This window comes from Lepisosteus oculatus, chromosome 17 (assembly GCF_040954835.1).
Source record: "Lepisosteus oculatus isolate fLepOcu1 chromosome 17, fLepOcu1.hap2, whole genome shotgun sequence".
Lineage (NCBI taxonomy): Eukaryota > Metazoa > Chordata > Actinopteri > Semionotiformes > Lepisosteidae > Lepisosteus > Lepisosteus oculatus.
The window spans coordinates 2,828,977-2,846,112 of record NC_090712.1 but is presented as its reverse complement, the minus strand read 5'-3'; the positions used below and the strand labels follow the sequence as shown (position 1 = coordinate 2,846,112).

The following is a 17,136-nucleotide window of genomic DNA, read 5'->3' as shown; positions in this document are numbered from 1 at the left end:
GGCTCCACAGCCGAAACGTTGTGTTTCTTTTCTTCTCTTTTCAGCAGGGAATAAACCTTGACTTCTTCCTTTGCAGCCTACGCCTGCTGACGCAGCAACCATACCTACCTGAACTGCCATTAGACGTATACTAATTAAGATAAGATCACTTTATTGGCCAAATACAATTTCTTGCATTAGGAATTCATCTTTTCACATACCCCAGCTTGCTCTGCATGAGACACACAGACAGGGAGAGAAGCTTGGGGTCAGAGCGCAGGGTCAGCCATTTATATAGCAGCCCTAGAGCAGCTGGGGTTAAGGGCCTTGCTCAGGGGCCCAACGGAGTAGGATTCCTCTGCCGGCTGTGGGATACGAACCGGCAAACTTCCAGCCACAGAGCCACTGCACCACATTACTGATATTACAGTCTGGAGCTGCTTGTGTGAGCCGAAACAATGGTTTTCTTCTTTCTTTTACTTACTGAGTGGAATTAACCTGTAATTGTTCCATTACTGATATCAACTGAATTAATCCAGTCAAGAAGAGAATCCAGCTCCCACAAATCTGTGCCGACACACTTTCTAATTGGCTCTTTAAATGGATTAAGACACTTGCCTTAATCGCCTGAAACCCGTGCCCACACACGTCACCGAGTACACATGTGGAAAAAGGCTTTAACAGGCTGGAAAACAGTGCAGATGCTTAAATTGTTCTCAAAGGTTTCATTTATTCGCGTCACATTTCAAGTCGCAGTAGACAATCATGTTTTGTTTTTTTTTAAATTGCCACAGGCCCAGTGTTTCTAATTGAAAATCTGGTTATAACGTCTCCATCTCAAGAAAAATGTCAGGCTAATTTGCAATGTTTTTCTCTCACAGCAGCAAACCTTTACCTCTCTATCACAGACGTAAACACTTTCTGAAAAACATTTAAAGAGCAGTTTGATAATAAAATGTTTGGCTGTGGATTCTGATGTTTCTGTGAAAGGTGATGGAATTGTTATAGGCATCTTAAATGCATTCAGGCATTTTCATTGTGTCCTTTCAGAAAGTTTGTAAACTCACTAAATCAAAGTTTTTTATTGATACATTTGGGGTGTTACACTATTTATTTGTTTCTGGACTATCTGGACACAATAATGGCGTCAATGTGGGTGCCCTGCAGTGTAATATTTTCAAATATAATATACATTGGTAGAATCTAAAAACAAAATTAGCACACTCAAGAAAAGGTTTGGTCCTCGTATAAGATTTGGACTAAATTAAAATTTTAATAAGCATTTTTAAACTTTAATACTCACTCACTGATAATGTGGCTATAGATCATTAAGCATATTCAAGTTATAAGGCATAGCCACAGGGTTCATACACACATTTAGTCAGTGTCCACAATCCCAATTATCATCGTTTCTTAGTACTATAGCTGTTTGTGTATACCTGTAGTACTATAGAAATTTGTGATAAGGTGGGTGTGTCTGTTTTTTTTTTCCATTTTAAGGATTTTTACCTCACAAAAATAAAGGAAACCGCAAAATAAAGGATATCCCATACCTTGAGCCATTATATGTATGCACTTGTGTAAAAATGTATTTGTGTAAAAATAGGTTTACATACTTTTAGCAAAAACTGGTCATTATAATATAGGCCAGATCCATCTCCTGAGTGTGATTTATTTTGTCCCAAGCCACATTTGAGATTTCTCTTCAAAAGCCACAGACACTGTCTTCGTTCTTAATGCGGGATGCTGGGATGTGACAACTGAAGGCATTTCTTTGGTCATTCCTTGGTTAACCGGTTAATTGGAACAGCTCTTATATATATGTACTGTAGGTGTCCACAGACAAAACAAAAAACAGTAAATAAATAACTGATGAGAAACCGCGCCAGATGTTGAAATCAGAAGTGGTTCCATTGTCTTTTCGCCCTGCCTCATAAATAAGCAGTCGCATACAGACTTTAGTACCTACAGACCAATAGGAATTGAGTCACTGCTGGGCTCTCAGTTTGATGTTTTACACTCATACCTCCATATGTGGAGCAACTTGTGATTGCACCTCAACTGGAAGCTGCGGATGGCACAGAAGAAAACACAACGTCAAGTTAAAATTCCTTATTGTTTTTTCCCACTGGCAAAAGGTAGTGAAACCCTAGGTTTATTCAGTCGCTGCTGTGTTGCACAAGTCCGCTAGTGGCATTTTACCAGCCTTGTTGGATTGTTTGCTTGGTTCAGTGCGCAGATGCAGGCCATCTCCCAGAGGTTTTGGAACTGTCTTAAAATGCATGAAGAGGGTGGCTTTGTAAGCATACCAGGGTATAATTTCCCATTTGTTTCTGGTGAGAAAGAATCTTTGACAGACATGGCATGTTCTCACTCTGTTTAGAAAGAAGCAAAAGCTCATGTTCAGTGTACCTGGCAAGCATGCAAAACTAGCTGTTCTTATCTTATAATTTAGGTTGTTCTCCAAGATATATGCAGTAAATGCTAAAAAAAACCTCTTTTTATAATTGCATTTTACTCAGAAATAAACAATTCTGTCAGGGATCCCTGATTATAGCAATAAACACAGATTTTCTGTCTGAACATAAATCTTACCAGAAATGACAAAACCACATGATTGCATTAAATACAGGGTCCTTGTGCATTGGCAGCCAGGATTGTGGAGTCTCTGTGAAAAACAGGAGGCATAATCAGATTTTGTTTGACAAGCGTGGAGAGTTAGGTTAAAGGCATGGAAGAATTAAGCCCGAGCCGAAAGCCTATAATAAATAAGTTAAAAGATTAATCAAAATAACCATTTTCAGTTAACATCCCTTCATACGCTTCGTGAACGCCTCACTCATGGTCAAAATTAGGTGTTTTTTGGTGGTTTTGTGGTCCCGGTATGTCATGACAGGAGCTATCTGTACTCTTCCAAGCCAGATCATATCAACATTTCAACAGGTGGCTGCCATTTCTTGTGTTTTGATACCATATACTGTAAGAAAGGTCAACTTTGGTACAGTGGTGCAGTGCACTCCAAAATAATAAAATGGCACAGACATTTCTGCACATTAAAAAGAATTCCTTCCTGGACCATGGATCAAAATTAGCTTATGGGCTCTTCTGAAAATAACTGAAGAGTCAGTTGTCCCGTACTCACAAAGTAAGGTCGTGTGGTGTGCAGTAATCATCATTCGTTTGCAAGTCTTGCCAAGTAGGAAACTTTTTGCCAATTTATTCACATTTCAGTCACAGTGACTGTATAGGTTTACTGTAGTATTTTGCAAGTCATGCAAAGTGTTTGGGTGATTTTAGTGTGGGTTTTTTTTTTTGTTCATTGCTTTTGACTCTGCTATTTTTTTTGTTCAGATCGCAATAAAAAAGTGTGTTGCATGTAACAGAAATACTCCATTTCAAACGTTTCCAAATTGTGTCTCTTTTGCAAAGGGCTTCAAGTATATTTCAGATACCTGTGCTGTTGTCGTCTGTGTTTCTGTGCACTGCTCTATTTTTTTTCTCCAGATATGCCAAACATGTTTATAAAAATTCCATCACAGAAACTTGGAAGAAATTAATAACATATTATTTCTGCACATACTACAGTATTTCACACAACTCAGTTTCTTGGAAGAAACCAGGGTATCAGCTTCAATGACGTTGTTGGATAGCTTGTTCCATATCCCATACCCCCCATCACTCTTTGGGAAATGTTCTGCCTCCGGTTCATATTTTTAAGTGGACTTTCACTGTTGATTTTGGAGAAGCCCATTATGTTGACTTTGTCAGAGACTTTGAGGGTTCTGAAATCGGTTAAAGAGAAGGTTTCATCTTAAGTTGTTCTTACATAGCTGTGTGCTGTTGGCCAAATAGATGCTTAATATGAGCTCTTTGTGGTCATCTTGCGAGGTGGACAGGCGATCTGACGTGTACTTGTCTTCTCCTGTCAGTTTCCTGGGCTTCAGCACAGATAAGGTGGGGGATCTGTCCTTTCTGCTGAAGGCTGTGAACTACAGAGAACGTGTTCTGCAGCGCAGCCTGGCTGCCAGACTCTACACCAAGGTAAATATTTCTCAGAGAAATGCCACTCCCCAACTTAATACTTTGGGACCATAAGTAATTCATTTTAAAACCTTTTGAATTACAGGTATTCAGCTCTCTGTAAATGCTGTAATGCTTTTTGAATAGGCAATAAATGTACAGTATCAAGTTACCTGAAAACTCCTCTTTGATTTTTAACAGATAAAAAATATTCGAAGTAGCAACTGCTGTTATATTTCCCCCTCGACATTGATCTCCAATGACTTGACTGGCTTTAAAGTCTCTCTTTTGAGGACAAGTTTTTCACAATGGGGCTACACAGCACATAACCTGGAAGCTGTTTTACAGTTAGTAGTAGAGCTGTATCTCCTTCAGTTTGTAAAGTGTTTTCTTTACCTTGTACTGTTTTTTCTGTACAACTCCTGTGGTGTGATTCTTTGTTGGAGAACAGGGAACAAAAAATGACAACACCATTTCATGCACAATATAGCCCCGTAGTGGTGTTGGAGCAAATACCAATCCGTAAGGAAAGGGAAAAAACTGCAACTGCTGTTTTTTTTATTTTAAAAACTTATACAGTAAGGTTAAAGGGACACATGACAGCCATGTCACAGATATACTGAGAGCCGACGACTTGAACATGGAATGAGAAAGAGCTCAGAATTGTACTGGTAAAACAGGGGAGTACCTAAAGGTCTGTACTGGAACCTAATGGCTCATCCAGTTGGAGTGACTGGTAACAGGGAACAGGCCTGCCTCCTGCTGATGGAAGAATACAGTGGCTGTGTTCCTAGTGGGGACATACCCCAGAAAATAGGTACATTATTTTTTTGAGTCCCTGTTCCCTCCTTTTTAAATTAGATGATTTGAATGATTTTAAACCTACTATAGGCAACCATGCTCACCCCACTGTGGGACACAGACTTATTTAAGGCTGGGCTCTCTGGTGCACTGTACCCCTTCAGGAGAGGAAGAGGCACACAGACGTGCCCCTCTAATACCAGACACACCACAGGCTCCCCGGCCTGACAGGAGAGTAGTGCTGTGTGGAGGAGCCGGCTGTCTCTCTCCAGCAGTGAAAGCCTGTGTGTTATCTTCTCTGTGCTGAGGTGCCTGCTTAAAGCACAAGCTAAATCAGGGACACTGGGCATTGAGCCACGGTGATGCACAGTAGTTCCTTTAGCCACAAAAGCCATGTCTCTGAAGGAGGCCAAGTGCAATTTTCCTGTTTTTTATTACATTTCACTATGTGCACTTGTTAACATGGATTTGCAGCTGAAGCTGTGATTCTGTTGATATTTCCTACAACACTTTCAGAAAGTTAATCTTGTCAGCACAGACAGTTATTTGAGAAAAGATGGACCACGCCAAATCATTAATTAACTGGTTAATTGCAAATATTTCATACTGAGGAAACACTGATTTGTGAGTAATGGCTTGAAGGGTATTCATCTTGCTAGAGAAGGGGACATTTTCTGCGCTTGAACTCAGAGCCAAAAAACCTTCTTGGTTTGTTTTGTTTGTTTTGTATTTATTTTCATAACCTGGTAAAATTAATGACAATGTAGAAGCTATTCAGGAAAAATGATAACAGTCATACACTGTAGCAAATTTTGTTCTTTGTCCATGCCAGTAAAGCAGAATGGTAATTGTTGGGGTTTTGATCTAACAATTAAGGGTTTTTCCTCTGTTGTGTCTGCTTTTAAACCTGCAACAGTTTGCGTAAACTTTAAAGTAGGTTTGTTTGATAAATTCACTCAAGCTTTGAAGTGGAGTGGATGCAAAACCAGGCAGCAGTCTCCTTGATGTGGTTCCAGTGTCCTTTAAGAAGGTGAACATAAACACCTGGCACAGTTATACAAAGTGTTGACCAGGTACACCACTGGCATCGACACAGGTGTGCTGTTCTTTTTCACAAGCCTTATTGCTGTGCCACAGTCTTTGCACCACAAAGGCAAGATGGACAGACTGCTGTGTAGCTGCAAGATGTTTAAATCTCACTTAAAACATGTGGAAGAAATAAGACTAAAGTGCAAAAGTTGGGCAAACTCTCGAAGATGGATCATTGAAACTGTAATGAGTGTTATGATGTGCTTTGCCACAGACAATCCATATCCATCAAGGACTTTTAAGCATAACATTGGTTTTTAGGTCAGCAGTTCCATGTACTTCATGTACATGTACTTCCATGTCTTCAGATTTAAATTGAATTTACTGACCCTTTTACCTGTTACTCTGGTGTTCAGTTTCACTATAAATTATGCACAGTTTAATTTAAATATGTATATACTATGTGCTATTAATATATCTTGTAGGTACAGCTGCAATACTGTTTTATAATGCATTTCAGTCTACTGTAGCTCTAGTCTATTACCCATAACTACTCCTCCACATCTCAGACAGCACTAGGTACTGTATTTGTACTCATTTGTTGCCAGAAAAATGTCAGATTTCAACATCAGTGACACCTGGAACTCTGCAGTTAATGGTATCGGCTGAAATCTTTATTCCCATTTCGTGTTCCTCATCTTCTCTTAAATCCAATGAACAATATTTGCCGACAGCGGGGGTGTTTTCTGTGTCCCCCAGGTGGAGAAGAACAGGGAGGAGTTCTTCCAGGCCTGGAACTCCTGTCTCCACCACATCACCAGCCTCGCTCTCGCCCACATTCACAGAGGTCGGTGACCGTGCCTGGACAGCCGCGAAGGCCGTCTCCCACTGTGGGGGAGAAAGCGAATCTTAATTCCCCGCTGAAAAATAGTGAAGAAACTCAGCGATTCGGGAGAGAGACCCACACCTGCTTTTCTTCTAACTTCAAAATTGCTCGTCTTCTTTTCTACTTTTCAGGGGGCAATTAAACTTTACCTGCTCCTCTGCTGCTGATGCAAGCTGTCACAGCTCCTCACTTCAGTCTAACCCAATGTGTATGTTTAAGGCTAGCTGAGATGTTGCCCTTTTAATGTTTCATGATTTTAGCATTATACTTTCCCACATGTTGTTGTGGCTGTGAAAGTATCATATAGTACGTGTCATACAGTATCTCTCCAGTGGTAATGACTTTGTTCTGTCAGCATGATCTCTTGTAACACTCTGTAATCTTGGTAAGGTTGGTTGGCATACTCTTCTTTTGACCTTTTGACCTCTTCCGCGATACAGAACACAAAAACAGACATATAGCCACTGGTGTTTGTTATTAAAGCCCCTGGCACAGCCCCCAGACTCATACAAGGCCCGTTTTGGATTTCTCATCCCCAGGAAGTCAGGGATTGTCAAGGCCACCTTCTTGTCCACCAGCACCACTTACAGTTGTCAACAGCAGCATTTTGATTTCTTCTGTCGATCTTCTCATAATAGCATAATAACATCATCTTATTTAATTTTGCTTTCTTATGTAGAATATTTCAGACCCAGAACTTTTCCTCAATGGCTTAGCCTGCCAGTCCACAAAAATAATCTGCTTTTCTTTAAAAAAAACAACTGGCATTGAATCAATATGAGACACTTTCTGCGCACAAAACCACTCCAGTTTTAGTTGAAACCAAACAAATAATCCCATGCTCTAAGGCTGAAAATAAACAAAGAGTAATTCAATACTCTCCTGATTTACTATTTTAATCCATTTTTCTGTTATTTGTGTGCTTTACCTCAACACTGGAAGGTCAGATATTAGTTTAAAAATATATTTTTTACAAAGTAGTAGCTTGTAATAGCCCAGCTTTCAGTATCTGAAATGAAGTTGACTAATAAATCCAGTTTGATCTTATGCACTACGGGCACAATACTCAATTTTCTCATGGTCAGTAGACCTCCTAATATGCGATTAAATGAAATAGATCAGTGTTCAGTGATCAGTCAATGAACAGCTGTTTATCTGAACTTCGTAAAAGTGTATAGCATTATTTTTGACATAAGGATTGTGAGTTATATTTATTGACCAACTTTATTTATAATATTGTAGAAATTAATTGTATTTTTATATAGTGAAATCTTATCTACTTTTTGGATCCCCTGATAAAATACCAGCAAGACTGCCCAGCTATAGTTAAGTAGGAAAGAAAAGAGGACTGACTGTGGCATAAGTAAAATGGATTGAAGGCATCTAAGCTCCTTCTCGGTTCTTGTGCAATTACCAAGAACTTCATAATTCATGATACAAAAGATTGTTTGAAATTGAACTAAGGCCCCACACAAACATTTTGAAAAATGAGCTGTTGGAGTTTTCACGACTCATGAAAATTTAGCACTGATAATTCATATTTGAATTCCAGTGAACATTTCTCCTGCAGTTCATTTTCATACAGTACTTACAACAGTAACACATTGTTGGATGCTTTCAACGTAAAACACACCACACTGCTTTGTTTTCTAAAACCCTTAATTATCTGTCTACTTAGCTGACTTGTCTATCATTTGTGCCAGCCCCTTGTCTGCCTGTACACTAGATGCTGTATCTTCACTTCTAAAGTTCTTTTAAGTGACTAGTCAGCTGCTGAGTGAAACATCTGGTAGGCCTGTATTCGGCAATTTAGCGGTATTTAAATGCTGAAGGATGCTGTGTATTGGAGCTTGTTGTCTTGTAGCTTCTCTGCAAGTGAGTAAGAGAAGGAATGAGTAATGTTTTGTGACTAACACCTAAAATTTAAAGTTGATATACAGATTTCCTTCAGATATTTACTGTTCTTGGAAATGAACTTGAACCTGATCTGACCGTATAAGCACGTACATGTACAAGAGAGTTTCAGAAGCTGTAATACTGAAAAAATGATTCACAATTTGTTTGTGTGTCAGGTGTTCCAGCACAGAGTTAATCTTCATATCTTGACATTCGCAGGGGAGTTTCAGACAGCTTACACATAAACAACACAGTGTGGTTTCTGATCAAAACTCATCCATGTTTCAGAGCTACCAGTGGCACAAAAGGATTAAATTCACCAGGACCAAAAGCAAACTTGTCTTGGTTTTAAAATCAGCCCCGTCTTCACATCAAACAAGAGAATACAACTCCATTTTGTTGATATTGAAAATGCATTTGTGAACTATGACTCAGATCATTGTGATCTTTGCTCATCACACGATAGGAAAGATACTTCTGCTTCAGTGGCAGTGCACGCAAGAGCAGTTAATGGTGTGAGCAGAACGCCAGACTTAGACAACTGATGAGAAATTAATCTTTTTCGAGGATATTGGGTGGAGACTTGATTTAGGAATTCAAGATCCTGAAAGGCTTTTTAAAAGTATACTAAAGGCTCTTCAAAATAAGGAGCAATATGGAAACTTCAGGGCAGAAGTAGAAATTAAGTTTAGGGACATTCAGGACTGGAAAGGATTACGCAATTCAGGACTACACAGTGGATTGGCAAGGCCCAGACCATGTTGTGGACGCTGACTGTGTGTGCATGCACCAGGGAGCAGGCAGAAAGCAGGAGAGGAATGTGGGATCTGCACATTAGTGTGAACAGGACCTGAGGTGGCTGGTGTCTGGAGTGCGTTGCAATCAGGCGCTCTGGTGTTGCGTTTGTGATTCTGTGCAGCGCTCCGGGCAGAGCAGTGCTATATAAAAACACATATTTTTAGAATTAAATTAGAAGTCAGGCGTTGGGATCATTGCCAATTAACAGTGCCGTGCTTGCAGTCGTTTGCACTAAAATCTTCAGATAAGATGCATTTCAAAGCCCCCACGGCAGAGAGTGTTCAGAGAGTCTGATCGCGGAGATCCCGAAGTGCTGATGGAGCAGAGACTCTCTGCCACTGTGTTCTTAGGTGTTATTCCCTGCTGTGGTAACTTAGCCTCCAGCTGCGACCTGCGGAATTGAACCGAGCTGTTGTGAGTCAGAACGTCTTGCTTTTCCAAACGGATTGCCTCTCAGTGTCAGGGAGATGTCAGTATTTTTTCAGAGAGGTTTTGGCTGCTGTCTTGCCAGGTGTAAGCCAAGATTGCTTTTATTTTCAGGGACAAAAATGGAGATCTAAAAAAATATTTTTGTAGAGGTGCAGTAATAATAATGATTCATCTTGCTTTTATTAACAAATTCATCTAATACCATGGTGAAATTCTTTTAGATTGTATCAGTCTTCGGGGCTTTGTTCACTAGATAAAGAATTGGCTCTGTGATTCCTGTACACTTCCTGTTTTACACCCCTTATTTTCAAGAAGCCTTCATACAGTATGTTGTGGGTCTTGGTTGTGCTTGCGTAAAATGTGCTTTTCGGTCATTTTTCTTAATTTTTTTTACTACGCAGTGTTCTGATAATTGCAGTAATGTAAACAACACTGTCCTCTGCTACATATCATTATGGTTATTCAGAAATCTTAGATTTTTATTGTATTGTTGTATTTGTTACCTTTTTAAATGCCACTGCCTTCAAATAAATTGCTAACTTTTGCTTCTACTTTCAAGTGTTTCAGAAGATTTGGACTTTGAACCTTTAGTTTTTTTCTGCCTCCCTAACTTATACTGTGTCACAAGGAAAAGGTCTTCAGTAACAAAAACGTACACTAATGTGTTCTTTTCCATTATTGCGTATCTAGTATTCCCGTCACAGCCCTGCAGTTTTCATCACTTGTCTTGGCTGAATGCCTGACACATCTCGCAGGAAAAAAAGAAGCAGAGATTCTTCTGATCAGCTTTTGATTTTAGTCACCATTCATTCAGATTTCTGTGAATCATACTTGTCTTCTTTTGTTTCATATGTTCCCTTTGCTCAAGGTAATGTGGTTTAGGCATATTTGATGTCACTGAAGACTTGTCAGCTCCAGAGCTTTACCCAAAACCACAGGACTTCTCACACAGAGAAATTACGTTTTTTCCCTAGCATTTCACTCGATTTCAGATTCATGGTTTTGATTACTTATTCATCACTGCTAGAGTATAGGGTACTTCATATAGCTGGATTATAATATAAAGCACTGTATATAATATTTTTATAGTACAGAGTATATAATATTACCAGCATCTACAGTACAGCAGAGTGTGCAATATTGCAAAATTATAGATTGTAAAATACATACAGAATATAGTCTAATTTTTTATATAGAGAATAGTATATACAGATACTAGAATATACTATAGCAATATAATAGTATAATATAGAATAGAGACTATAGTATATATATTTTTGCTGGATTATAATATATACAGTATATTATAACTATAGTATAGTATAGAGAATACAATTGTAGTATTCCCTCATCCTTGTGTATTCCAAACCTTTACTTAATTTGTTTCTTTGGCTTTCTTGTCTTCACCTCTCAGAGTTGCTTTCCTTGTTCTTTTAATATCTCCAAGTAAGGTCATATTGTAACTTACCAAAACACATTCCAAGTTAACAGCTAGAAATGTAGAGAACCTCGAAACTTAGAAACTTAGAAGCTTAGTGCTGTTTTGTGGTTAGGGCTATCGTGCGTTGTGACACGATTATGTGATAGGTTAGGTGGAGAATTTGGTATGGTGGTGATGGAGCACTAGAAATGTGGCTCGCTATTAAACCTCATCAAAATATCTGATGATTTGATATGTTAAAAGTGGAGATTGGCTTTATAAACACTAAATTAGATGGTTATTGCTTTTAGATCTATGCGTTCAAGTAAAGGTTGCAGTTAGCAGCTGTCAAAATGACTTTTCCTAAGATAATGTTTAAAAAACAGGGTAAATAACTGAATGTACTGTAGATAAGAAACATTACAAACAACCTGCCATCCTTCTCAAGGTAAATTCTCAAGTCTTTGTGCTACAAGGCATTTGTCTGAATAACAGCATTGAAGAGCCAGTCTAGCAAAAGACAATCCAGGTATTCAACAGAGAAATAAAAAGATTTGCCATATGGTTTTGGCAAATTAAATAGAATTCATATGCAAGAAAAATGAGCAGCTTTTTACATGTCGGCAAAAATAATTGAAAAAACATTCTGTGCAGGTTTGTGCAAAAAGGTTTAGGATGTGTGTGGGCTTGTGGAGGGGCTGCAGTCCTGCGTGACCACTCAGCTCTTCTCTTAAGTAGCTGACTTAAGATCAGGAAAGACGTGAGTTTTTTTGCAAATAACACTCGAATGGCATTATTAGCAGTTGCTGTATAGGTGAAGCAAAAAAGCTCATGAAGTGGCTTAGAAGCTCCACTTGTTTTTCTTTGCTGTAGTCATTTTGAACACTGCTGAAGCACATGAAAAAAAAAAGCTTTGTGAAGTGTGTTCTGTTCTACACTCACACATGTGTTTATAAGAATAAGATAACCTTTCCATTCTTTCATGCACCACCCACACACCGACCAAATTCAGCTTTAAAGACTTTCAAGCAGCAGACATGCACAGGAACACACAGAACTCTTGTAAGGGTTGAAAAAGATGGGGAGGGGGATTTGAAACAATCTGACTGCAGTGCTCCAGATATCACTTTGTTGTCACAGGTCTGGGGCCAAGAGTGCTCAATCAAGGCAACTTTCATCTTTTAAACTGATATTGCATTTGCAATTAGAGTTGTTGTTTTTCTTCTTTTTATGTGGAGTTTGTACATGGATTGCTAAAATAGCCCAAGAAAACTGAGAGGGGTAACTGGGCCCTTCACAGTTCATCTTCAAATTAACAAAACCAATTTACACATCTGACTGACAAACTTTGAAAGAGTGGTTTAAAGGAGAAACAGCTAATTGTTTTAAGATTTGAGTAATTTTGCATATGGGACTGTATTTGCAGGGATAGATTTGTCCTATTCAAAATCAGCATCTTGGGATTTAACCCCAGACAGCGAAACTTTGAAGAACTGATTCCAACTGTAATACATCTTCAGTGACTGGAGATGAGTGATGGAAAAATCTGAGGATTAAGCACTCTGTGCTTTCCCTCTCCTAGCCTTCCTCTTTTACGTCTCACCAATGCTCAATATTGTAGTTCCAGGAGAGAGAACTAGTTGTAAAAACTTTCATTGACTGTGCAGAATGTGGGACATTTTGACTTTGTTAATCACTAAGCGTGATGATGTCTCTGCTCAGACAGAGACAGACAAAAGTATTCACACTTGAACATAAAGACAGAAGCATCGCACTCCTGCAGGAGCTATGCAGAATAAGGAACACAGTGTGCAATAGATGAGAAAGACTAGCAAGTAAAATATGCTGGTGTAAAAAAGTTAAACTAATGGCCAGTGATTCACAAAATGGTTTGATAAAGTCGAGAGCATCACTTCACAAGTGAGCAGTCAATAATACCAGAACAAGCAGGGTAAGCATCTGTATCTTTAATGTCCTCTGTTTTCCGTGTTTGTTTTTTTGGCATATGACCGTAAGACTTACTGTGCCTTTGGCCAATTCTGTTTCCCAGTTATAGACACTAATTCCAAAGCAATGCGATCTGCGTTCCACCTTAACTTCTCAGCCACTAACTGTTATCCATTATAACAGGGTTTAATGGTTATGCTGCTCATTTGTCCACGAGCTCATCTACCTCCCATTTAGTCCTGGAGTTTACGAAGGGCTATACAGTATGAGCTTATGGTTGTACATTTATTTTCACCAGTGAGATGTCCATTCACATGGAGAATTATCAGAACTACATTTCAAATACTGCCCTGCGCCTGTTGCTTGCTGGCTCTGGCTACTCTTTCACCCTGTACTGGATAAAGTGGTTAGAAAATTGATGGATGGATTTTTAAAATAATTATTGACAGTAATGAGAAAAGTGTAGAATATACAGTAAATACAGTAAATGTGTGTTTCGGCATTGAGATCAAGTGAAGAGGCAATGACTGTTAATAACATTTTGAACAGATGTGTTTCAGTATAAAAGAAACATGGAACATTATGTATCTTGCACCAGACTGCTCGTAGACCATAGACAAGTCTGGATAATCCTTTGTGAACACTTCTGTGATTACAAGAATCAAACACTACTGTTTCCAAAGAAGCATTCAAAGATCAGACAGAAATGAAAGGCAGGGTTCAAATGAAAATAACAAATGACATGTAGTTTTAACACATCTATTGTGGTTTTTGCTTTTTAAATCACCTTCATGACGTGTGATTAGTTAATTTTGTAGAATTCTGGTGATTCATAATTATTTTGTTAGTTGCAGCCGGTCACTGTGTTGAGTTTTGCCTTTTTTTTCATGACGATTTGCCTTGTCTCAGATTGAAAACAAAGTTTGAGGTTTAGCTGCCAATTAGAAAAAAAAGAAAGCAAGAGAAACATGAAAAGATGCTCATGTTTGTGGTCTCTCTTTTTCCTACAGTAACCCTAGAGCAGTTTGCGCTGGCAGTGGAAGGTTGTCGAGTGAAGGAAGACCAAGCCTTGTTGACAAAGGTACGTGTGAAACCAATGTTCCATTATTTGTAATGATCTGTGAGAAAGCTGGGCTGCTTTCCACCCCAGGTGAACTGATAGCACTGACGATCAGCTCTTTCACTCGGGGATACTGAAATTGAGAGAACACACTTGTGCAGAAGGAATGGGGCAGTGGGATCATTGGCCGAGCTCTTGGAAAGTACCTAGAACAGCACTGAGAAATCCTACAACCTGGATGGATGAGATCTGAGCAGAGGAAAAGATTGTGTGTGCCATGTTCTGCTCCCAAATCAAAGGCCTTTGCTAACCCCGTTCGTGATCTCACTGGTGAAAACACAGTACATGAACAACCATAAGCTCATAACGTAGCCTTTGGTAATCTTCAGGACTGAATGGTACTTAGATGAGCTCTTGGACAAATGAGATCAGCGCGATTGAATGATCTTTCAGAAGAGATTGGAAGATCATAGTTTTTTCCTTGTGTAGTCCCCTCTTTTTCCTACTTGCAGTCAGTTGTTAAGTTGTGATAACAATTTAGAAAAAAAAAGAAAACAGTCAGGCAAAGCAGGTGAAGCAGAACCAGACGGTTCTACCTACATACAGTATAGGATTTGGAATACATATTATTAATCCTGGTTTTACCTACTGATTGGTATAGTCACATAAAGGCCATCCGAAGTAAAGTATTGTGCTTGATACCTCCCAAGACAAATTTGTCACATTAGAAAAGAAGTGTCAGGAAAAGTTTTTGTTGATATCAAATTAATGCTAGCTATTTTATGTTTTTTTTTTCAGCAAATTCTTGTGCCATCCCTAGTATTTAATCATTAATTGAGTAAATGAGTCGCAGAAAATGAATAACTGCTATAGCTCCTAAGAGCTATAGCAACCATTTAAAATTTGAGCCTATGTCAAGACTTCAGAAAAATGATCTTTACTGATCTTTAAATGTAATTATAAATATCTGTGTAAGAAACCAGATGCCATCATCTGATAGCTCATCATATGAGGGCCAGTGTTATTTTAAGGGACCATGGGTGATCTAGTCTCACATCTGTAGGGAAATTAACCGGAACTGTACTTAACACAAGTGTGACAGGAGGAAAGTACTTTCATTCACAAGATCACTGCAGCGGATGAGCTGGGAAACTGACATGTCAGTTCGGTGGTGCTTTTCTGAGAAGTCCCTTGGGGTTTGCAATGCTTTCACAGATCGTGATGAAAATGCACCACATCCACATCCAGTAACCCCAGCTCATGTGAGCCCCTACGCTGCTCAAAATCACTGAGCAGTGACTCAAGGTACAAACAAGAAACATCCTGATTTAGAGACATTAAACGGCCTGTCGTTTAATGAATTTCAGGTTCAGACGAAATTATTACATGACACATTTCTGTATGAAAATCTCCTAAGCTTATTGTGGCCAGACAGGCCCATCATACCCAGCCGCTGTTCTTCTGAGGAGCAGTTCATGCAAGTGTAGAAATCTGAGGTCAGTGTTCATGACCTGGTTTGAGAGAATTTTAAACAGACACCTGCTGTTGTACGTGACACCTCAGGAGGTGCTGAAAGGCAGGGATAAAACCATAGGGGGAATGGTCACTCTTAAACACCCATTCATGGTGATAACATAGGGGGAACTTGGCTGGACTTGGACTATAAGACTCTCTGTAACACGGCTGGAATTTAGAGCTCTGTGGGAAGGTCACCTTGTGTTTGTCTCCTTCAATGAAATGGCCATTTTCATCACAATTAAACTCATCTTGAAGGTTCACTGCACTTCACTGTGACTCTTTGCATCTCTACACAAGTGTCTGGATTATGTTGGTTTGAGAAACACACGCAGCAGAGCACTGGGAGTCAGCAGAGGGAGAACATGGGACTTAATAATAATTTGCATGCATCATTTATTATGAGTTATGCACATTGGTTGTACACGTCTTGATAGACCTCTAAAACTAAAATAAACTAAACATTTTAGCTGCAGTACATTTCACTAGTGTTGACCATCTGTGATGTAAAGGAACAAGTAAAGGTTAATTCTGCATTGCAAATTAGAAAAAAACAAAAAAAGCGCATCTTTTCTTGGCTGTTTACTTATTAAATGGAAAAAAAGACGAAAGATGAGCTTGATTTGATTATTTTTTGTGTAGATGTGAAGTCTGTGGTTGTCAGTCAATTAAAATGTTCTACTTGTGGAGGGACTAATCTGACCACATCATTGGTTTTTTTTTAACTCTGTACTTTCATGAAATATTTGTCACATGACAAAAGGACCAGAGCATCTGCATGTGTCATAAGACAGGAAGAGATGTGAAGGCCTATTAGGAAGTGTACGTAGCTCTAATTGGAAAACAGATTTCCAATCCTTCAGCAGTTAGATGGGATTCTGTTTTCAAATATCTCACTTTCAAAAGAAATGAAGAATCAATGTTAAATACAATTTCTAAAATCAAACAATTTGAAAATACATAAAAGTTATCTGTACTGACAGAGGTACATCTGAATGCTGACTGGTTAGAGCATCTCAACAAGAAAATAAATTAACTTGGCTTATTACACTGAGATGAGCAATAAGTAGTTCTGATTCTAAAAAGCTGTTCAGTGTTTTCAAGACTTTTGATCTGTTAAGCACTAATCCTGCTTGACATAACAGGTCACAGACAAGTAGGTTACCGTAGGTGGTCCAGCAGTAGCTGGGATCTCAATCTCAGTTCCTCCCACTCTCTCAGTTATATAGTTGGTCTACTTTGTAGATTACCTACACAATTGTAAGACTTCTAACCAGGCTCCATTTATACTGTAGGTAACTGTCACTTTAATTAAGTAAATGTCCTATGTAATCAGTTGTAAAAGCCCTTAAGAAA

At 38.9% G+C, this 17,136-nt stretch overlaps 1 protein-coding gene across 2 annotated transcripts in view; it reads left to right on the top strand.

Annotated features, from left to right (window-relative positions):
• acoxl (acyl-CoA oxidase-like) overlaps positions 1-17,136 on the top strand; it is an 84,687-nt gene that overhangs the window by 43,379 nt on the left and 24,172 nt on the right. For both annotated transcript variants that reach the window (XM_015362471.2, XM_006638468.3), the window contains exons 15-17: positions 3,909-4,020; positions 6,589-6,676; positions 14,216-14,286. In XM_015362471.2, coding sequence (XP_015217957.1) covers positions 3,909-4,020; positions 6,589-6,676; positions 14,216-14,286 — 271 coding nt within the window. The remainder of the gene's footprint in view (positions 1-3,908; positions 4,021-6,588; positions 6,677-14,215; positions 14,287-17,136) is intronic.